We start from the raw sequence: 23,691 nt of genomic DNA, 5'->3' as shown, positions 1-23,691 counted from the left end.
TTTAACATTTCAGCTGATGAATTAGTGATAATGCAATAAAATTATTCATATGGCATAAGTCATGAACTTTCAGAATCTTGACATATGTATTGGAGGACGGTAATACTGTAAAAATAATCATTTTAGCAGTACTTTTATTTTAGCACTTTTCATGCTGTCTTTTGAGCTCTAATTCATGTAAAAATGGTATGGAACCACAGAATTAATATAACATTTTAGGAAATGAGAATGTAAAGAAGTGTATGACAGGATGGGACTTGTATGAAACACACTGACTGTTTCCAGTCTATACAATAACTTACCTTTATAGACTGGAGTAATGATTTGGCTTTCCCCACAGTCTGTAATAAAAGTACTCAAGGTTAGAAGATTTAACCATCACACAAGTCTTATTTTGCTCCTCCCAACATCTATATATAAAACATTAAAAATGATTGTTTATATAATTATTTAAACATCTTAATTAGTAATAAATTAATATTCTACAAAGGGAGATAATCTCTTCACTTTTTTGTATTATTGGAGGTCAATTATAGGCTACCAAAAGGAGACAACTACTTTGCCTGGGGTTTCTTCAACTAACAATTTTTTCTCTACAAAAGGAGAAAATGACTCTACCTGAGGTTTTTTGATGTAGATGGAGGCCAACTCATAGTTGGCGAATGCTGCTACGTGATGATCGTCCTTCATGCCCTGATGTCTGGCTAAAGACTCTTCTAAGCACTAGTGACAATAAAACATCAGGGAAACATGACAAGTAAGCAGTACAAAAGTTGTTAAAGTTGATGTTCCACTGCCGACGAATGGTATTTTTTCTCTATCAAAAACAGGACCAGACGATTTAGTATTTTTCTTCAGTTACAAAAGTTACTTACTTTACACCATTACCACCATCGAAAAGTCTGAGGTTCTTATTTTACTTCAAGATAAAAATATTAAAAATAATTTATTGCATCCGGAAAAAAATTCTGTGGCACTATGTCCTATATGGAATGCAGTACTGATTACGCATGCACCGAAAGCAAAATCAATTATTTTATATTATTTTTCTTAGTTCATTAGACATATATATACACAATTTTAACACCAATTATTGTTTAAATGATAGATACCATTTATGCTCTGTTGGCGGTGGAGCATCTTTAAAGAACACCAAAGTTCACCAGTTCTGGCAGACTTTTCTAAAAGAGCTTTGTTTAAAACACTCCCAAATGCATCAATTATTAAATTGCAACATTTTAAATACTGATTTTATCACTGATACAATTGGTGAAGTTGTCATGGAAACAATCCTAAATGCATGAATTATGAAAATTTGTTGATATTGGCTATTTGTTTTTATATCCAGTTTTCCTAGAACACAAATTGACCTAATTTTCCCTAAAGATGTTAAGTATATTACCTGTATGGCGAGTTCCTCCTCCCCAAGCTCCTTAAACACCGATCCCTCCAGGAGACACTTCAAATGGAAGCTTTTGTTATCTGTCTGCATGTCACACACTGTAAACAACAGATATTGTAAGAGAATATTATTGTTTATGATTTAATAACTTCAGCGAAATTATTATAGAGGTAAATTCTGTATGTTAAACAAGAGGCCACGAGGAGCTATATCGCTCACCTGGTTTGTAATGCTAAGTAATGCTCTGAATACAGGTCCATTGTTTCTTTTCTCAAGGAATTTGACCTCTAATATCCCTATTGGGCCCCATTCTTTCTGCTCCGTGGGGTCAGAGCCAAAATTTATACAAATTCTGTTACTCTTCCCACAGGATGTATGTGGTCATGAGTTATTTACCTCTATTTCCCCTATTGGGCCCTGCCCCTCCTGTCCCGGGGGGTCAGAGCCAAAATGTCTACAAACTCTGTTCCCCTTTCCCCAGAGGATGCTTTTGGCAAAATCTGGTTTTAATTCATGCATAAAGCAGAAAGTTGGGATAAGTAGCGATTTATAGGATTTAACTCTAATTCCCTTATTGAGCCCCACCTCTCCTGCCCTAGGGGTGAGAGCCAAATTTTATACAAACTCTGTTCCCCTTCCCCCAAGGATGTTTCTGGCCAAATTTTTGTTACAATCCATGCAGAATCTAGGACTAGTAGCAATTCATATGATTTACCTTTATTTCCCCTATTGGGACCTGCCCCTCCTGCCCCCAGGGGCTCCTGCCCCCAGGGGCTCAGAGCCCAAATTTATACAAACTCTGTTCCTCTTCCCCCAAAGCACTATGTACATGTACATGCTGCTAATAAATTTTTTTACAATAGAATCAAGTTATAAGACTCACAGGGGAAAAGAATGCCTACACAATTATTCCACTTACCAAAACAAGAGGCCTAGAGGGCCTGTATCGCTCACCTGGTTTGTAATGCCAAGTAATGTTCTGAATACAAGTTCAATGTTTCTTTTCTGAAGGAATTTGAATATTTACCTCTAATTCCCCTATTGGGCCTCACTCTTTCTGCTCAAGGGGGTCAAAGCCAAAATTTATACGAATTCTGTTAACCCCAAGGATGTTTCTGGACAAATTTGGTTACAATCCATGCAGAACTCTAGGACAAGTAGCGATTTTTAGGATTTACCTCTCATTCCCCTATTGGGCCCTGCCCCTCCTGCCCCCAGGAAAAGAGCCAAATTTTATACAAGTTCTGTTCCCCTTTCCCAAGGATGTTTCTGGCCAAATTTGGTTAAAATCCATGCAGAACTTAAGGACAAATAGCGATTTATAGGATTTACCTCTATTACCCCTATTGGGCCCCGCCCCTCCTGCCCCCGGGGGGTCAGAGCCAAAATTTATACAAGTTCTGTTCCCCTTCCCCCAAGGATGTTTGTGGCCAAATTTGGTTACAATCCATGCAGAACTCTAGGACAAGTAGCGATTTCTAGGATTTACCTCTATTTCCCCTATTGGGCCCGCCCCTCCTACCCCCGGGCGGTCAGAGCCAAAATTTATACAAGTTCTGTTCCCCTTCCCCCAAGGATGTTTGTGGCGAAATTTGGTTACAATCCATGCAGAACTCTAGGACAAGTAGCGATTTATAGGATTTACCTCTATTTCCCCTATTGGGCCCCGCCCCTCCTGCCCCCGGGGGTCAGAGCCAAAATTTATACAAGTTCTGTTCCCCTTCCCCCAAGGATGTTTCTGGCCAAATTTGGTTACAATCCATGCAGAACTCTAGGAAAAGTAGCGATTATAGGATTTACCTCTTTTACCCCTATTGGGCCCCGCCCCTCCTGCCCCCGGGGGTCAGAGCCAAAATTTATACAAGTTCTGTTCCCCTTCCCCTGAGGATGTTTCTGGCAAAATTTGGTTACAATCCATGCAGAACTCTATGACTAGTAGCGATTTAAAGGAATTGTTGACGGACGGACTGACGAATGGACTGATGGACGGAAGTCGGACGCCGCGCCATGACATAAGCTCACCGGCCCTTTGGGCCAGGTAAGCTGATAATATAAATTTTGAATTTTGGTGATAAAATGTATTTTGGATTTTAAGATAATTTTTTTCTTATTATAGGTATCCTAGGCATGAAAGATTAGTTCACCATGCTTACTTGTTTTTTATACCCCCTGAGGATGGCGGTCTCCACATTATAGTGACTGTAAAGACAGGTGCGTACCAGTGAAGTGGTCGCTATAGTGAGGTGGTCGCTATAGTGAGGTTAAAACAGGTACGTACCAGTGAGGTGGTCGCTATAGTGAGGTTAAAACAGGTACGTACCAGTGAGGTGGTCGCTATAGTGAGGTTAAAACAGGTACATACCAGTGAGGTGGTCGCTATAGTGAGGTTAAGACAGGTACATACCAGTGAGGTGGTCGCTATAGTGAGGTTAAAACAGGTACGTACCAGTGAGGTGGTCGCTATAGTGAGGTTAAGATAGGTACATACCAGTGAGGTGGTCGCTATAGTGAAGTTAAAAACATGTACCTTCCAGTGAGGCTGTCACTATAGAGGAGGTTAAAACAGGTACATACCAGTGAGGTGGTCGCTATAGTGAGGTTAAGACAGGTACATACCAGTGAGGTGGTCACTATAGTGAGGTTAAAACAGATACATACCAGTGAGGTGGTCGCTATAGTGAGGTTAATACAGGTACGTACCAGTGAGGTGGTCACTATAGTGAGGTTTAAACAGGTACATACCAGTGAGGCTGTCACTATAGAGAGGTTAAAACATGTACCTACCAGTGAGGTGGTCACTATAAAGAGGTTAAGACAGATACATACCAGTGAGGTAGGGCTGTAGTTCCTCAGGGGTACACGTCGGCAGTGCATGCCACAGGAAGACCAATTCCAAAGTTAAAAGTCGGCAGTATTCCTGGCTCAGTGTCATCTTTTTTATTTTCTCTGCCTATAAATTTTTAAGAAATTGAAAATTTAATATAATTGTATTTTTCTGGTAATTCAATTAAAAGCCACCTATCAGAAACAAAATTTAAAAGTTTCTTAAGAATAATAATAACATTAGAAAATATGCTTTAAGATGAGTCACAACACCAAACAAATTCAAGATTTCCTGTACAATCTATATTAACAGTGATGATTCATTTCACTGTTTTGCCATCTGGTGCAGTGATAGTCAACTAACATGCAGTAATAAGGATGACAGCAGGAAACATAAGACGACTCGCATTATGAAAATTAACATTTCATTATATTAATTAAATTGTTCAGAAGGTGGTGATAAGTGTAGAATTAACGTTAAGCTAAAACCTTTGGTGAATCTACAAAATCATCAATCTGGTTTTACATTACCATTTTAACAAGAGGCCCATGGGCCTTAACAGTCACCTGATATTTGATAAAATTAGTTATGTTATTTACTAGCCAACGTTAGATGTCTTTAGTTCACGAATCAGGAACACAGGTCTACATACAAAGTTTCATTAAGCGCGGTTCATATATAATATATTTACTCAAGTTATCGCATTCACAAGGTCCAATAATAATTATGAGTGCAAAGGGCAATAACTTCGTAAATTACTGTCAAATCAAGCTGATTTTTGAACTCGTCCGAGATATTTCCAATGTTAGTCTACATACAAAGTTTTATTAAGCTCAGTTTATATTGGTCCAATAATAATTATGAGTGCAAAGGGCAATAACTTCGTAAATTACAGTCGAATCAAGCTGATTTTCGAAGTCGTCCAAGATATTTCCAATGTTAGTCTACATACAAAGTTTCATTAAGCTCGGTTTATATTTACTCAAGTTATTGCGTTCACCAGAAAATGTTGCATGACGCACGACGCATTACAAATGCTTTTGTGGCTCTTTGTGTTCAGACCTTAATCTTACCCATACATAAACAAGTCTGCTTAATAATTCTTACCCTTCTACTAACGAATGCCTCTATTTGGTGGTTTTTCTTCTTTAGTAGCCCCGGTACTTTCCTCAGCGTCTCTTCAGCAGCGGGCAGATCCCCCATAGCACCCAGACACACTGTCACAGAGGAAAATACAACTCAGTATTGTATATCATTCAAAAGCCACACTTTATAAGGGAGATCATTTATTATTATTCACTTTCCAGGGTAAACAATATATTTGTTGTACATGTAACTTAAATTCAATGAAAAAAAACAAGGAATAAAATTTATTCATATAAATGTTAGTATTATTTATTATTTTCAAGAAAGACAACTTTCTTTGTTTAACTGTATTTTTGTACTGTGTAAATATTGAATAAACCATTCTATCATGAAACTAAGGCTGTATTTAATAGTTAGTTCACTATCAAACATCCTCAATACTCCAGGGGTTACTATCACTGACATTATATCCACCCCTGGAATCCTCAATACTCCAGGAGTTGCTATCCCTGCCGTCATATCCACCCCTGGAATCCTTAATACTCCAGGGTTTACTATCACTGCCATTATATCCACCCCTTAAATCCGTAATACTCTAGGGGTTACTATCACTGTCGTTATATCCACCCCTGAAGTATGTCTGTATAACCATTAGTTGTGCTTGTTTACACTTACCTCCCATTAAGTATGTATAGTAACATTTGGACCACTTAGTTTCATCCTTTAACCTGTAAAAAAATCAAGGTACCAACGTCAACAAAAAGAAATGAAGACAAAGTTTAGTAATATATAGAACAATTTAATGCTTTCCTTAAGAATGATAAAATTCAAAACTCAAAAGTCACAATTTAGATTCAGGTATCTTTAAGTAGGATGGATCGAAAATCTATTATCATTTGCAAAATATGCAAAAATTAATCTCACTTAAAAGAATTTTTAGAATATACCCATTCATCTAACATCACCGTACCGTTTGAAGTTGTTCAGACATTCTCTGTAGTTCAGCTTCATCAAATTGCACCAACCTAAAATATGAAAAGAAATGTTATATATACACAAGATATGGGGAACTGATTACACCCAGACATGTAATTAACCTTAGGTGACCAATCAAAGTGCCAAGGCCACTCATAGATGCTGTGAATGAAGGACTCAAACAAGGATCTCTGAGTAATAAAAATATCATAGAGTCCAACTGAACACTTAAAACACTCCATCCATGGTTTACATGTATGTACAAATTCAATGTCTGTAGTTTTGAATATTGGGGTTTTATTTTTTCATACCATCAAGTATTTTGTGAAATGAACAAAACAACTTTTAATTTTCATCGCGGAGTGGTTTCATTGTTTTGATGTGCACAGGCTCGTCGAGCGTCCCTAAGAATGCTAGCTGTTTCACAGCATCAAAAAGAGATTTTTGACTCAAAAGTGGTAGCATTATATTACACGTGGCATTTTTCGCAGGGCGTCAGTGATATATAAATATCAATAATATGCAAAATAATTTCAAAACATGTTTTGTTAACAAATTATGTTTTAACTTTGATTATCACCACATGCCTTGGTGGCTCATTTTGCATTTTTTTAATGCAAATAATGGCTTACATTACATTTAGATGATGAAAAATGGCAATAAATATATTGTATACTTTTACATTTACACCAATATTCTAGAGAAATAATCCCCCTGCAAACAAAATAGTGAAAAATTAGTGAAATCCTGAAATTTTATACCAATCCGTTCCTCTATATTAGATTCCCCCCATTCCAAAATGGCAACCATTACAATTGCAAAGTTTATGACTTTTAGCAGACTCTATACTCCTTTTTTACATTAAAAGCATTTCAATTATAAGTAGTGTTTGTTTTGAAATGATGCTAACTAGTTTTAAGCACAAAATTTATTGAAAGGCCAAATTAGTATTTCCTTATGGTAGGCCTCAAAAGCAGTAGACTTCCGCCTGAATCGGTAAGGTTAACATGTCTGTACACCTGATATGGGGAACTAGTTACACCAGATATGGGAACTAATTAAATGATTTTCTATAATTATACATCTGCAAAAATTTTTTTCTTCAATGCCGAACAAAGTTAGTTATTATATCCTCAGCGAATCCCATTTGTAGTTGATATTAAATTTAGCTCCATCCTTACAGACAGAAGGACAGACGGACAGATGACAGACCCTATTAACTTTATATTGAACATCTTGAAATTTTTGTTCAAATATACAATTTTTATTTTGAAACAATAAGATTGAACATCTTACCTATTTCGTACTGACACATGATTTACCTATTTCGTACTGACACATGACTTTCCTATATCGTATTGACAAATGATTTACCAATTTCGTACTGACATACGACTTACAGCTATTTTGTACTGACACATGACTTACCTATTTCGTACTGACACGTGACTTACCGATTTCGTATTGACACATGAGTTCTATCTCTCTCTGACCAGCAGCCGCTTCTAACGCCTGAGTGTAAACGGTCAAAGCGTCGTCTGACTTACGCTGTAATAAAATCACATTGGTATCAACAGTTAATAAAACAGACAAGTCACGGGAGTTTTTCTCTATTTGCAAGTTACCAAATTATCTGACATCTTAATTGGTTCACCAAATTATCTGTCGTTTTAATTGGTTAAACATTTACGATCGTCATGTATTATTAAATAGGTCTTTGGACACCTTAATTATAGTGAGAAGATATCATTGAAACATTATCATTTGTTCATTATTTCAATGACCATTTATGAAAGTAAGGTTATTATTTGAACTAAAGGTCAAGGTCAATGTCAATTATATAAACAAACTTTGTTTTCCTTCACTAGAGAATGTTATAGGCCTTACATCAAATCTCAGAAATAAAGAAGAATTAGTTTAAATTTTTTGTCTGTTTTGACAAAATTTTGCCATGGGTATTCATTTGAACAAACTTTGTGACCCTTTATTCAAGCATGCTTTAAGCCCTTGAATGTCACTTCCCTGAGGCCCTTGATAAAAAAAAGGTGCCATTTCTGATAAAAAATAATTTCTAGAATTCAGCCTACTTGACACCTATGACATTGAATGTAGGTCAAGGTCATTAATTTGAACAATATTGGTAGCCTTTGTCTCTGCACACTAAAAATTTTGAGCCATATCTCTCAGAATAAAGGTTGCTGATCATACTTTAAGCATTTTTTATATTCCTGAGATATTATAAGAATATTTTGTTTTAGTAAACCCTATGTGCATGTAATCTATAGTACCTAACCGTAATTTACATACATGTAATCTATAGTACCTACCCGTAATTTACATACATGTAATCTATAGTACCTACCCGTAATTTACATACATGTAATCTATAGTACCTACCCGTAATTTACATACATGTAATCTATAGTACCTACCCGTAATTTACATACATGTAATCTATAGTACCTACCCGTAATTTACATACATGTAATCTATAGTACCTACCCGTAATTTACATACATGTAATCTATAGTACCTACCGTAATTTACATACATGTAATCTATAGTACCTACCCGTAATTTACATACATGTAATCTTAGTACATACCCGTAATTTACATACATGTAATCTATAGTACTACCCGTAATTTACATACATGTAATCTATAGTACCTACCCGTAATTTACATACATGTAATCTGTAGTACCTACCTACAACATGTAACAATTATACAGTACTATAATTACATACATGTAATCTATATACTAATCAGTACCTACTAATTTACATACATGTAATCTATAGTACCTACCTGTAATTTACATACATGTAATCTATAGTACCTACCCGTAATTTACATACATGTAATCTATAGTACCTACCCGTAATTTACATACATGTAATCTATAGTACCTACCCTAATTTACATACATGTAATCTATAGTACCTACCCGTAATTACATACTGTAATCTATAGACCTGTAATTACATACATGTAATCTATAGTACCTACCGTAATTTACATACATGTAATCTATAGTACCTACCCGTAATTTACATACATGTAATCTATAGTACCTACCCGTAATTTACATACATGTAATCTATAGTACCTACCCGTAATTTACATACATGTAATCTATAGTACCTACCTAATTTACTACATGTAATCTATAGACCTACCGTAATTTACATACATGTAATCTATAGTACCTACCCGTAATTTACATACATGTAATCTATAGTACCTACCCGTAATTTACATACATGTAATCTATAGTACCTACCCGTAATTTACATACATGTAATCTATAGTACCTACCCGTAATTTACATACATGTAATCTATAGTACCTACCCGTAATTTACATACATGTAATCTATAGTACCTACCCGTAATTTACATACATGTAATCTATAGTACCTACCCGTAATTTACATACATGTAATCTATAGTACCTACCCGTAATTTACATACATGTAATCTATAGTACCTACCCGTAATTTACAACATAATCTATAGTACTACCCGTAATTTACATACATGTAATCTATAGTACCTACCCGTAATTTACATACATGTAATCTATAGTACCTACCCGTAATTTACATACATGTAATCTATAGTACCTACCTAATTTACATACATGTAATCTATAGTACCTACCCGTAATTTACATACATGTAATCTATAGTACCTACCTGTAATTTACATACATGTAATCTATAGTACCTACCTGTAATTTACATACATGTAATCTATAGTACCTACCCGTAATTTACATACATGTAATCTATAGTACCTACCCCTAATTTACATACATGTAATCTATAGTACCTACCCGTAATTTACATACATGTAATCTATAGTACCTACCTGTAATTTACATACATGTAATCTATAGTACCTACCCGTAATTTACATACCTGTAATCTATAGTACCTACCCGTAATTTACATATTCGTCCTCTGAAGAACAAGAACAAAGAGGAATGTTCAAACTCTCGCTCCTTACTGTCAATAATTTCTTCAGCGTCTGCTGTGCCTACAACAACAATTAAAAGGTTTCAAGACAAGAAAACATTTCACAAAACTCTAATTTTCTAATTTAACTGTATTTTTTTTCATGAGAAAAATCTCAAAACGTACGTTTAAAATTAGGAACCTTTTTAGAATTTTTCTTTTTGAACAATGTAAAACAAGATTAAGATCAACCAGTGAATCATATATAACAACAGTGAATAACACACTGCCAGCAAAAAACAATATCTACATAAAGTCGAATTTTCTGCAATTTTTTTGCAAAATTAGCAACTTTACTTCCTCGCCCTATATCTATTCTTTAAAGTAATTTATATCCTTCAGAGATATGTAAGGATTCCTTATTATAGGAACGTACCATTGTCATATTACTTCATTCTCTGCCTTACTCTGACATACATACCTGCACTGCAGTCATTAGCTCCATCCAAAGCAAAAAATGGTCGTAATACTGTATGATACCATAGCAACCCGAGTGTTGCTAGGGGAGCCTTCATGTCTCTGCTGCGACTAGTATAATCCAAGGCGGCCAGGCCCGCTACACGATCTCCCTCAAATCCTAGAAACTCAATCAATTTTAGAATCTTAGGAGGTACCATGGATATACACAACTGAAATGTTCCGAAACCAAAGTTAACGGCCCCCAACAGCCGAGACAGAACTTCCTCTGGGAGTTCATTTTCATTGTCATCGTACGGTCCCTCCTGACCGGGGTTAACATCATTCGGGGGAAGACTATTTTTAGATCGACTTTGTTTAAGTTTGGCCTGTTTTTCCTGCAGGGACACGACCTCCTTGTGGAGTTTCTCGTAGATTTTCCAGGCTTTCCGGAGATGCCAGCCTCCTTTCATATATCCGGGAATGTCCTGACTCGTCATTATCAATATAGACTGGTACAGTAACGAGTCGGCCACCACGACCTGACGCTGGATACGCTCCTCAACGCTTATCTGCTGCTCTGACTGGAAACAATTTAACAAATTAAAACTTTATAAATAAACTTTGAATACCTTAAAAATGGAAAACATAAATTATCAAAAGTTTGTATATCAGCTTTTAATTTTTTCTAAGTAGGTATAATAAAACCAATGTTGGAATAAAGAAGCTCTATTTTGACACATTCTGGATGAAGAGTTGTGGGTCAAAGGTCATAATCAAGGTCATACAATGCCATGACAATATATTAACTTCTTAGCCTTAATAATATTGTAGTTTTTACATTTACATTATAAGGGCGCAGCCCTTTGTGCCCAGTGCGAAACACTTGTAAGGTAATGCATACATTAAAATATAAGAAAAAACACAATCTTCAAAATTCAATCCTTTACACTGACAGCTTCAGTTTGCGGCCACCATTTTTTTACCCACTTTAAAAAATCCTATCAGCGTGAATGTGATGCTTTGAAGTCAGCTCAATATATAATCAAGCGGTTCAAACGCTTTGATCCGCAATGATCCGACAAACGTAATCATGGTACGGTAGAAGCTCAGTGCAATTGCTCTTTATTTGCAAGTGTTCAAGTGATAGACCACCTTCCAATATAATCAGCTGACCCAAAACAGAATATCTGTTATGGAAATAAAAATTCCTTCTTTCTCTTATTTGGATTTCCTTCTCCAATGGGGGTTTTGCAAATTGGGACAAGGATAGAGTGAAATTTATGAAAAAATCAACAGAAAGTTCGACTTGGATATTTCCATAAATTGAACTTTTTAACATTGCATAATCAATGGTTACTGAAACATCTGGCTGCCCCTTTAAGGCATTGCCTTCAGTCATATTATTACAGAATTATCAACTTACATCTTTCTTTTTCTTTGATCTCAGTTTTTTCCTTAGTGATTTGAACAGTCCAGAATCAGTGTCACATGCTTTCTCTGTTTCCTGTAGAACTTTCACAGCCTCGTCTATTTTCTCTTCTTCAAAAGACATTAATGCTTGCTGCAAAATAAAAAGAAACAATTCTCAAATTTTCAATTTATTTTTTTTATCTTAGATCTGATCATATCATTAAATCTTATTTGTGTGACTTTAATACCTACAAAATAGAAGAAAATTGTATATTCAATTGAGAATTTAAATTTACATACTAATTTCATTTATTTTTCATATCAATAGATCAATATTACAAAATTATGAGAATATCATGTCAGAAGTTGTCATTATTGTGCTGTCCTGTCACGATTTACAGAAAGTCGTGAATCCCTGCCAATAAGTTCAAATTGAAAATTGTGAGAATTCAAAAAAGAAAAATACAGTAATATAGGAACTCTTAGATCACCATTCCATTGTCTGACCAGAGGACTGTAACACTCACCATAAAGTACACAAAACTGTAACCTGCATGCATCAATGCACTTTCGCTTCTGAAACAACAATTAAGTCATAGTTTAGTAAAGAATTCAGAATGTTACTAAAATTACACAGTCAAACTTGTCTATAAAGACCACTCAAGGGGCACAGAAAACAGTGTTAATTCATAGCCAAGCAATGCTCTATTCACAGCCCGTGACAGGTCAAATATTAAAACTGAAATTCACCATTAGAAACCACAAGGAAATGGTCTTATTGAACAGGTGGTCTTTTTACTGTACTATCTATCTGCATTGCTATTAAATGTGGGATTGTTGATATATAATCAAAATATATGTGCTAATTATTGTCTGAAATAACATAACAAGGTATGACAGTATTAACTGGTATCTACTGGTATATAAGACAGCAGAAATCTACATTCTGGAAGGATATCACAAATAATTCTATAAGGCCAAAAACAATAATATGTCGGTTACCCGACCGACCCTAATTTTTTACCCCTAACCCACCCCCCCCCCATCCCACCCCCTCAACAGACATGCTTTTTTGGCCTTATACTGGTATTTGTATTTCAATATGTTTAAAAAGGTATTTAAATCACTTTTCGAGGAGTTAGCTACAGATGTATAGGGTTGTAATAAAAATCATTTCTATACATAATTGTATGTTATATAATACCACACAGCTATACACACACAAAGATTTGAGCTCTTCAGTTAATTTAAACCCCTTGAAATGTAAAATCAAATTAACAGCAATATTTATTTGATACGTCTGAAACTGTACAGTGACTATATATTACAGACAATAAGAGTTATACATGTTGTATTGATTTATACAAAATAGGAGAGTGTCACCCAAGATATCAGTTTATGTAAAATAAACCAACTAATGCATACAGTTAATCAAATTGTATTATGCTTGCTAAATGTTTAAAGTGTAGAAAAGTTTTATTTAGTTATGGTCTGTAACCTACAACACTTGTTGAAGTAGGCTAAATGGTATTGGTAGGGTCTATATTTACTGGTATATAACTACCAGCCGGAGTAATCTACTAGTTCTGTGTTTACTCATTATGGAGCAGATTTGATTAGTGGAGTACCCTGTACACAGTCTCTAGTGGGCTATCCTAAACACATTATCTGGGTCCACATGACTGACAGACACGGCTATTAATCTAGTGTTATCATGAATAATTCATAACAGTAAATAAAACTAACATTACATATTGTACAGCTGTGACACAGGTGCACTAAATCTGATAACTACCTTAGTTACTGAGCAAATTCAAATCCAATCTAGAGCAATAATGGCATTGCAGTCATAACATAAACAGCAAAGACCAGTACATTTCTGAGTTTCCAGACAAGTATTGATATCAATCAATCTCAATCAATCTTAACTTTATAGTTAACAGGATATAAGTATTGTATAATGAATTAATGATGCGGACTTATTAAAGCCTAGATTATGATGACCAACCTGAAAACTCATTCAATTAATATGACCACTTTTTATGGGAAAAATATTGTTAAGATAAATACTGTACATTCAACAAAATTGATCAGCTTTGATGTAAATTGCCTTATCCTGGGGTCTGGTCAGTTGCACTCCATTCTGTAGTTTCATTCTAGACTATAGTATACTGTATTCAACCCTGAATCACCAACCAGAGATAAACAATATGGAGAAAATCGAGGAGGTGTTGATTTGGACCACATGTAGCACACAAAACTGTTTGCAAAATAAATGATTTAAAGATCTACATATGTAGCGGATGCTTCATTTTGCATTTTATCATGGATATAATAAATAAATTTTTAAAATTTAAGAGGAGAAACTTGATTCATCAAAAAGGAGGTCAGGAGACATACTGCTTATTGTGTCAACTACGGTATCGGGAGACGTACTGCTTATTGTGTCGACTACAGTATTAGGAGACGTATTGCTTATTGTGTTGACTATAGTATCAAGAGACTTATGTTTATTGTGTCAATTACAGTATCAGGAGACGTACTGCTTATTGTGTCGACTACATTATCAGGAGATGTACTGTTTATTGTGTCGACTACAGTATCAGGAGATGTACTGTTTATTGTGTCAACTAGGGTATCAGGAAACGTACAGCTTATTGTTTTGACTACGGTATTAGGAGACATATTGCTTATTGTGTGAATACGGTATCAGGAGGCGTACTGCTTTTTGTGTCGACTACGGTATCAGGAGACGTACTGCTTATTGCGTTGACTAAGGTATCAGGAGACGTACTGCTTTTTGTGTCGACTACGGTATCAGGAGACGTACTGCTTATTGCGTTGACTAAGGTATCAGGAGACGTACTGCTTTTTGTGTGAATACGGTATCAGGAGACGTACTGCTTATTGTGTCGACTTCAGAATCAGGAGATGTACTGCTTTTTCTGTTGACTAAGGTATCAGGAGACGTACTGCTTTTTGTGTGAATACGATATATGGAGATGTACTGCTTATTGTGTCGACTTCGGTATCAGGAGATGTACTGTTTATTGTGTCGACTATGGTATCAGGAGACATACTGCTTATTGTGTCGACTACGGTATCAGGAGACGTACTGCTTATTGTGTGAATACGGTATCAAGAGACGTACTGCTTTTTGTGTCGACTACGGTATCAAGTGACGTACTGCTTATTGTGTTGACTACAGTATTAATATGATACATATATGTAGTTATCAGTGTGTGTAACCTTATCAGCATCTGTACCATACTACATATTAAAACAAAGCAAGGTCACTCAGTGCTATCAGATGCCTTGGAGTCTACATACATGTAGATTTATCTACACTTTATATATAACAATTTCTACAGATCTTAAATCATAACAACATTAGAAGAGTCTAAGGTGATTCCTTCATCTTTGACCTGTACTGCAGATATGCAACTGAACGGTCAACTGAAATATATATTAGAATTAATTATACACTGCAGATTTAAACTGTACTGTAATTACACAAATTTTTACGTTATAATGATATATTTGACTAAAGTGTACTGTGTTATGTGGTATATGATTTGTGTCAAATCTGTTTAGTCAGCTAACTGCAGATCTCCAGTCTGCTAAAATTTGACCGTAATGACTGGTCTGAACTCAATACTGACTGGTCTGAACTCAATACTGACTGGTCTGAACACAATATTAATACCGACTGGTCTGAACTCAATACAACATTGGGTAACATGGTTAAATCAGAAATCAATTGATTGGTTTTTAATTACATAATTTTCAGAAAGATCCTTATTTCAGTCTTAGGGAGCTGTTTAGTCTATATATAGGCCTGGTTTGTATTACTGATACACAGTAAGTCTGTGTAATCTAAACAAATGAACACGTCACTACTCCAAACCTTTAACTGTTAGGTTCAATCACGTTCAACACAGGTATACACAACTTAAACCCTGGAATCTAAAAATATTCCCCATACAAACAAAACCTTCCACTAAGAAAACTGTTTTAAAAGTTTTGATCAGACATGTTTCACTGTATTCAAAGATAAGAATTTTGTAGAACTGACGACCATTACCAACGACCATTAACTTTAAATGACCTAGGAACTCTACCAATCTGAATTTTACAATAATAACCAGAGGCAAATTGTGATTATAAGTCGACAATTGGATAAATAAAACTTCCAATCTACACTAGACGTGGCAGTAGTTTGTTTACTTTTCAGTTTACCTTCTACAATGTGGACATCAAATTGATTATATTATACTGGTATTTAAGTTTGAGGATAAAATTTTATTTATCTGATTTTACAATGATTAATTTTTATTTGTTTTCATACTAAATCCAACTCTCTGATTGGCAGTTTCTTTTTCTTCACATACAATGAAAATCCGAGAATGGTCCGAAAATCTGACGTAATCATGACGTCACAAAAGAGACGTCGACGTTGCATATTGATTTAGAAAAAATAATCCATAGGAAAATTTTTAAAAATCTACGTTTAAACGTACTTTATGTTATCTAGTAGTCTGAAAAATGAATCATAAGCATTGATGTAACTATTTTTTAACTTCATAGGGGTATGAAATAGATTTTGTTTGCAAACTATTGTGAGAATCCGCTACGCGAATGCACACAGTTTGCTAACAAAATTTCTTTCATACCCCTATGAAGTTAAAAAATAGTAACATCAATGCTTAATTGAGCAGCACAATTAAATTCTCAAATTATGATATACTAGCTACTAGTTTAAAAAATATATTTCCAAGTAATTTTTCTCCAAAATGTATCAGTTAAATCATACTTCATCACTTTTCCAAAATGATACTTTTTTAAATATTGTTTTGAAGAATTCATTTTTTGTAGAACTCTTGATATGAGTTTGTATTTTGTTACTCTGATGAGTTTGTATTTTGTTACTCTGATGAGTTTGTATTTTTTTGAAGTGTGTGTTCCTCGGGTAGTAATTAGTGATCAAACCTTGCAGACCTATCCCAGGATTCCTACACATGCTTTAATCTTGCGGTTGAAATCATTGACAGATCTGTGAGATTTAAATCTTTGTTATAGTATTGTGATATATTGTTCACCACCTCTCTATAGGTCATTGTTAACAGTGGTCGTATCTACCAACATTAGTTAAGTATTGTAAGGTTTGACAATAAAACGCCTACATTTTTATTTACGATGAAGTGTTTTTCAAAGAATGTTTTTATTCATTATTCACTATAATTAGAATAAACCTCTTGTTTTAAAGGATATATATCCTGTCTAAACTAGTCTACAGATGCATTTTTGAAAGCAATGATTCCTGTATTTCTCTCTTTAACATGAAAAAAGAGACCTGAAAAATAAAGGAATAATAAATCTTTTTAATTACCTCCCTTTGGTATATTCCTAGGACATGCCAAAACAACCTCTAACCTTTGACTGCATGAGGTCATACAAAACAAACCAGTGCTGTACATTGGTCATGAGTGATTCAGTTTATGTCTCATTGTCAAAGCTGTATTGTTTTTGTAATATTATTCTTCAAAGTATTTTCCTGGATTTCATAATGGACTGGTCTAGTCTTTGATTTAGAAGAGTCTAAATGTGTCTACAGGGGTGAATGAGTTAATCTTTAACAATGGTCTTCAGGTCAGAGACCCAACTGATTGTATCTAAAGAAGATATCAAGATGAATTTTTCAGAAGATTTAAAGCCAAGAAAAAAAGCAGGAACAAAAGAAATAGTAGTACTCGGCATACTAATAAAATAAACTTCATTTTTTAAAAGAAAAAATATACATTAAACTTTTACTCCAGGGGAGGAGAGCTATCAAATTGTAGAGAAAACATGGTCAGTGTTTTGCAAAATATAAGCTTGAAATATATTTTGGCGAGGGTTAAGAAAGACAAAGTGGCAATAATATATGTGGTAGGTGTATTCTGACAACACCAATTCTGGTTGCAGGATAAAAATACATACATTTATATTCTGGTTGCAGGATAAAATACATACATTTATATATATATATATATATGCATGTACTTCAAACGGTTACTCTAGAGGCAGATTTTATTGAAGGCATAGCCTTAAAGTTTAAGCCTGGGGAGGCTTTTTTTATTACCGGTAAACAATACATTTTATTATTTTTCTGGATTTTTTGTCACTTCTCATTGGTCAAAAACACGCCACGTGATCACCGATAAAAACTATATTGCACGATTTTTCAGGAAGAAGTTTATAAAAAAAGTATATTGCACGGTTATTTTTAGATAACATTATCGTCTACATTACCGAAATGTTTTGTGTTCCTTGCCCTTTGAAACAAACGCTTTGATGACCTGAGTTTGAAGCGTAACCACAAAGTGTGACAGACGACGTTGGTTGTTTCGGTTTCTATCAAAGATGATGATGACTTCCAGCTGATGACTACAGTTTAAACTTTTAAATTTTCAACATAAACACGGTAGGAGAGTAGGAAATAATCAAATAACATTCATTAAGCATCTGGAGCCATTGAATAGTGAATACGTTTGATGTTTATTTTTAAAATTCATCGAGGCTAGTTACAACATTAGGCCTAGGCTAATCCTACTGTATGTATACGATTTTTTAATTTTACGGAATGGAGTACTAAGCATAAGAGAATGTATCTTAATTATGTCAATCTGAATCTGTTTATACATGTTTGACGTCGAAGTGGATTATTTCAACGGAGAAGAAACTATACATTCAGTTGACTGTGTGATATATGGAGCTACAGGTATAATTGGAGTATATGTAAGCCCTGCATGTATGCAAATTACAAACACGCATGCACCGGGTGTATGTAATAAAAGCGTGAAGTGCATCAATTGATACTGTTTTCATATGTTGTTTTTAAATTAAACTTGTTACAAAATCATAAATTGTAACTGTCATCACGAAGCAGATTTTACAATGTGATGCTTTATATTTAGTTTCACACTTATTTCAAAATGTAAAAAATCCAGAAAAATAATAAAACAATTATAGCATTTTGATTTCGGTCAATACATGGTTATATCGACCACAGAAAAAAATATCGACCTCGGACTACGTCCTCGGTCAATATTTTTTCTTTGGTCGATATAACCATGTATCGACCTCATCAAAATGCTATATTTGTATAATATTTCAGGGAAAGGCGTATTGAAAATATAGCATTAAGCTTTGAGATATTACAAGAGGGTATATCTTTTAGCAGAATTAAACCTTTACCGATGTGAGGGTATTGATTTATTGAAGATATAGCAATAAGTTAAACTCTAGCTATGTAGGGAGGCATTGAAAACACAAACAGAATGTTAAATTATTTATATACAAGCTGTATGTGGCTATGAATCTGTGAAAAAAGTGACAGAAAAATTCAAAAACATGAAGATATCTCATTTAACTAATTATGACTAGCATATCATTTACTTCTATTGCAGTTTATGTACACATCCATATATATATTTCTGATGCAAAACACAACCATATTTCAAACTTAACTGAGATGGATAATGGACACGCCTGGTTTTTCAGTCATACTAAAACAATATCTAGCTCTTGTGGCTGTATGACTGAGTATTGTTGGTGATTGGGAGGTGAAGTGGACTAGTGGTAAAATTAAGCTACTATAGCGTTTCACCTAGCCGGCAGGGGTTTGATTCCCAGCACAGACGTGAAAAGGTCAGGGGTCACCTATCCAATACGGTTGGCAGGGCATCCAGTAGACCTCCCAGAGTATGTATTTGACTATAAAAAATCCAATTTGACTCTTGAGCTTGAAGTTATGTCTATATGTCATATGTTTTGAATTTTCAGATTTCTCAGAAATGGTAGTTTGACTTCTGAAACTACTGAAAGTCAAGGGTCAACTGGAGGCCCTGTTGGTTTTCTCCAGGCACTTGGTTTCATCCCACTCTAAGACTACTTGCACACTTTCATAGGAGCCATTGAAAATGATTTGTACTTAAGTTTTATAATTCATATCCACGATATAGAGCCAACACTGTCGTATTATGATAGGTGGCTAAGTGGATCGTCCACCAATGGAGTTAACATTCTCATATTTATATTAGAGTTAACATTCGCTGATCAGTCTGAGTAAGAGATGACCTGGCCTGCAGTGTTCGAAATTAACGCCTGACCGTCTGCCAGTGACCAGCAATTTTATAGTCGGGCAGACAATTTTTACCGTGCAGCTGGACCTTTAACCGGCAATTTGTGGTCCAGATAGAAGATATACAAAACAAAAATGGCAGTAGAATTGTAGAAAGGTCGAAGATCAAACTTTAAAAAACAAATTGTTCGTAGTATTCTGGTTTTCAGTCAACTTTGTTGAGAGCCTACGGTACTAATTCCGCATATGCAGATATATTTTGTTAGTAAAACTATTAGTTTGCTAGTAATTATATAAACTACAAGAATGAATTGTAACTTTGTAAGGACCAGTAACTTTCAGTCAGGACCAGTAACTTTAAGGGTCAACCGGTCCTTAGGACCAACAGGAAAACATCATTAAGGGAGAACACTGCTGGCCCGTTACCAAACGGTGACAGTGAATTCCACATTTTGATATAGAAATGCTCTCTGATATAGATGTAATGATTCACCGATGCATTGTGTGCAATTTGTTAGTATCATGATACCTAAAAATCCAAATTGGACATTGGATTATTTCCCTTGGTCAACGTCAGCCGAACGTTTGTTGGTAACAAAATGGCAGAATCTCACAAGGAGCAAAACACTTAACTTGTGTCAGTGTCTGTGGCCTATAAGGTCGCATCCTGGACTTATCTAAAGATCTTGTCTACTAAATCTAGTACAGTGGACCCTCGATAATCCGGACACCTTCGTTCCCAGTCTAAACCATCCGGATTACGAGTTTTCCGGACTGCCGAATTCCGTGCTCTTAGTAAATTAATTATATAAATTGTCACGTACCAGTTATTCCCCTTGACCTTGCAATCGATGCCATGCTTTTATGTAATATATGTATATTATAATCAATACTTTGTTTGTTATGTTTTATAGGTATTTATATATCATTACATTAAGAATAATAAATATATGTATTTCTTTTTCAAAATACGAAAACTAAAGCCATAGTTAATTGTATACTATGTATATGCATATAGCTATGTATCCCACTCTTGATCCGTCGTACGGCAAAGTGCCTAACTAAGGATCCATATCATCTACGTTCTTGGCATAAAAAAACGATGATAACAAATAGTTGTGAACACTTTAGGAACTCATATAATTGTTATTTAATTTGCATAATGTGTGTTTTTAATGACAATTTCTACAAGCCTTTGCTTTCTGACTTACAGACGTGTGTAACAACCACGCGCCCCTTCACGTCTAACTTCGTGCACAATATTTAATGTCACACACGTTATGGCATGTGCCGTAGCCTTTATATCTTATACCACAGCCGATCAATTCGAATAGATTGACATACATTTAAAATTCTTATTAATTTTCTAAGTATTATCTCACTTTATTGTATCCGATACTCATATGGATATATTCTGCATGCGCAACAAGTAAGGTATCTACAGCATACGTACCCGTACCCAAGCTCAAACTTCATGTTTAAAAGCGTGTGGCTAAAAAAATATATATTGCGTATTTCAATTACAACACTGAAGTTTGATCTCCTATAGAAAACCAATGAACCATTACATGACTGCCTGTACCCGTGTGAAAGGTGTTCAGGTAAACGCCCGTGGCTATGACCTGGCAGCCGTCGTTATGACAACACACTCAGTGTCAAATGATAGTGTGTATTGTACACATGACTTCTCGGCACGTGGTGACAACAAATCGTCCGGATTATTGCGGGAATTTATTAACGAAAATTACGTTCCGTTCCCAAAATGGAGTATTGATTCGGAATACAAATTTCCGGACTAGTGAGTATAAATAACGTTACGGAAATCTGTTCCCTGACATTTCAGTCCGGATTGCGAGTTTTCCGGACTATCGGCGTCCGGATTATCACGGGTCCACTGTACCAGAACGTGGGAAATGGATAAAACTCAAGTCATGAAATCTCTGTCATTGTTCAATTTTATTTGATAATGTAATTATTTCTTTCAGCAAGTTATTTCATTATATGTCAATCTAAATATTGCGGTACGTATCGTATCGTGAACCCTGTATCGTGATACGTATTGTATCGTCACATACCTTGTGATACACAGCACTACTCTCTTGCACTACATCTGATATTTGATCTGCCATAATGTCTAAGTCTGCTGTCATTGCCACATTATCTCGGGCTATCTGTACTGAGGATGCCAAGATGGACACATGGAAACATTTTAATAGGAAAATGGGGAGTGGGGGAGGGAGTGGAGGGGTCGTCAGTCGAGGTAACGTAGCTTTACTGAAAGACGTATTATGTATTGTCTCAATTGGAATAAAGAAGACTGGATAAGATAAAATCATTCATACTAAAGGGAATTAAGTGTGATGATGTATTTTTTTTTCTATGCCATATCTGTTGACAACACGAGATTCCATTCGTTTTAGTTCAGTTGCTTTTTTATAGCATACCTATTTAATACGAGGCCATTAACGTTTTTTACAACACTGTAAATGGTAAATGTATATCATGATTGGGGTCAAAATATGGGACACTGACCAGATGACACATTGTATTTTTTATAGTCATGCACATGATGGACTGTTAATTTTATATGTTTATTTTCAAACAAACAAAAATAAACAGCCTTGATTTAATGACTATGTATTATTTGTGATAGGACCCCTGATATTGTATGTTACCACTTAAACATAGTTTTATTTGTAACATCTGTATGACCAATAATTCTTAATAAAATAGATCCGTAGACAATAAGAAAACGAAAATGAATGGAATACTGTGTAGTAATATGACAAATCGTGGACTCTTTGAAATGACGATATTTAAATCACATTATATGACATAATCTAATGTATTACACTACTCACTTATATTTTTCGAACAGCGCCTGTGCCTCATCAAATCCATTATTTAGTAGCATGTGCATTCCGCTCAGCGCCATGTCCGGTTCGTCTTGGCCGGGCGTTTCGTCGCTTCCATTGCTGTCCATATCTGCGATGACGGATTTCGCTGCCATTTTGTGTCTAGGGTTTCAGTAAAAATGTCGGTGGGTAGATCTCTACTGTCAAACGGTCGTATCCATCTTGTTTGTGAGGGTAACCCGAGAGACAGTACTTCCGGTGCACATTTCGTAATCCGTATTTCGTCTCAAAAGAAGGCAGAATCGTTGTTTCACAAAAAAACTCACATACGATATAATCTCAGTATGAAATATGTATCTTAATATATTAAAATATGAAAGAACTTTTAACGCATTTTCATCTTATTTATTAGCTAATTGAAATAATTCCCCTCACAGTGCCCCTTTTCGGAACTCCCTCTATTGGGCCTTTCGAGTTCTCTCGGATCTTTACATTAGTTATAACGAAACTGTTGAAAAACGTGGGAAATCGTTGTGGTGAGATTCTTTAACTTAGATCTAGGCCTATATATCGGTCACTAGGCTACATCATGTTATTT

The 23,691-nt window shown here is 35.1% G+C and overlaps 1 protein-coding gene across 1 annotated transcript in view; it reads right to left on the bottom strand.

The window, feature by feature from the left end:
• Nucleotides 1–23,410, bottom strand: part of LOC138309512 (tetratricopeptide repeat protein 39C-like) — a 30,120-nt gene extending 6,710 nt beyond the window's left edge. The window contains exons 1-13 of the mRNA XM_069250734.1: nt 23,100–23,410; nt 12,644–12,692; nt 12,130–12,267; nt 10,729–11,287; nt 10,232–10,329; nt 7,742–7,835; nt 6,283–6,337; nt 5,988–6,040; nt 5,334–5,443; nt 4,229–4,352; nt 1,403–1,500; nt 619–723; nt 303–341 (exon numbers count right to left, since the gene is read on the bottom strand). Coding sequence (XP_069106835.1) covers nt 303–341; nt 619–723; nt 1,403–1,500; nt 4,229–4,352; nt 5,334–5,443; nt 5,988–6,040; nt 6,283–6,337; nt 7,742–7,835; nt 10,232–10,329; nt 10,729–11,287; nt 12,130–12,267; nt 12,644–12,692; nt 23,100–23,248 — 1,671 coding nt within the window. The 5' untranslated portion in view covers nt 23,249–23,410. The remainder of the gene's footprint in view (nt 1–302; nt 342–618; nt 724–1,402; nt 1,501–4,228; nt 4,353–5,333; nt 5,444–5,987; nt 6,041–6,282; nt 6,338–7,741; nt 7,836–10,231; nt 10,330–10,728; nt 11,288–12,129; nt 12,268–12,643; nt 12,693–23,099) is intronic.
• Nucleotides 23,411–23,691: the final 281 nt, after the last annotated feature.

Source organism: Argopecten irradians, chromosome 15 (assembly GCF_041381155.1).
Source record: "Argopecten irradians isolate NY chromosome 15, Ai_NY, whole genome shotgun sequence".
Classification (NCBI taxonomy): Eukaryota; Metazoa; Mollusca; class Bivalvia; order Pectinida; family Pectinidae; genus Argopecten; species Argopecten irradians.
Note: the sequence above shows the minus strand (reverse complement) of the source record. Positions and strands in the feature narration are given on the sequence as shown.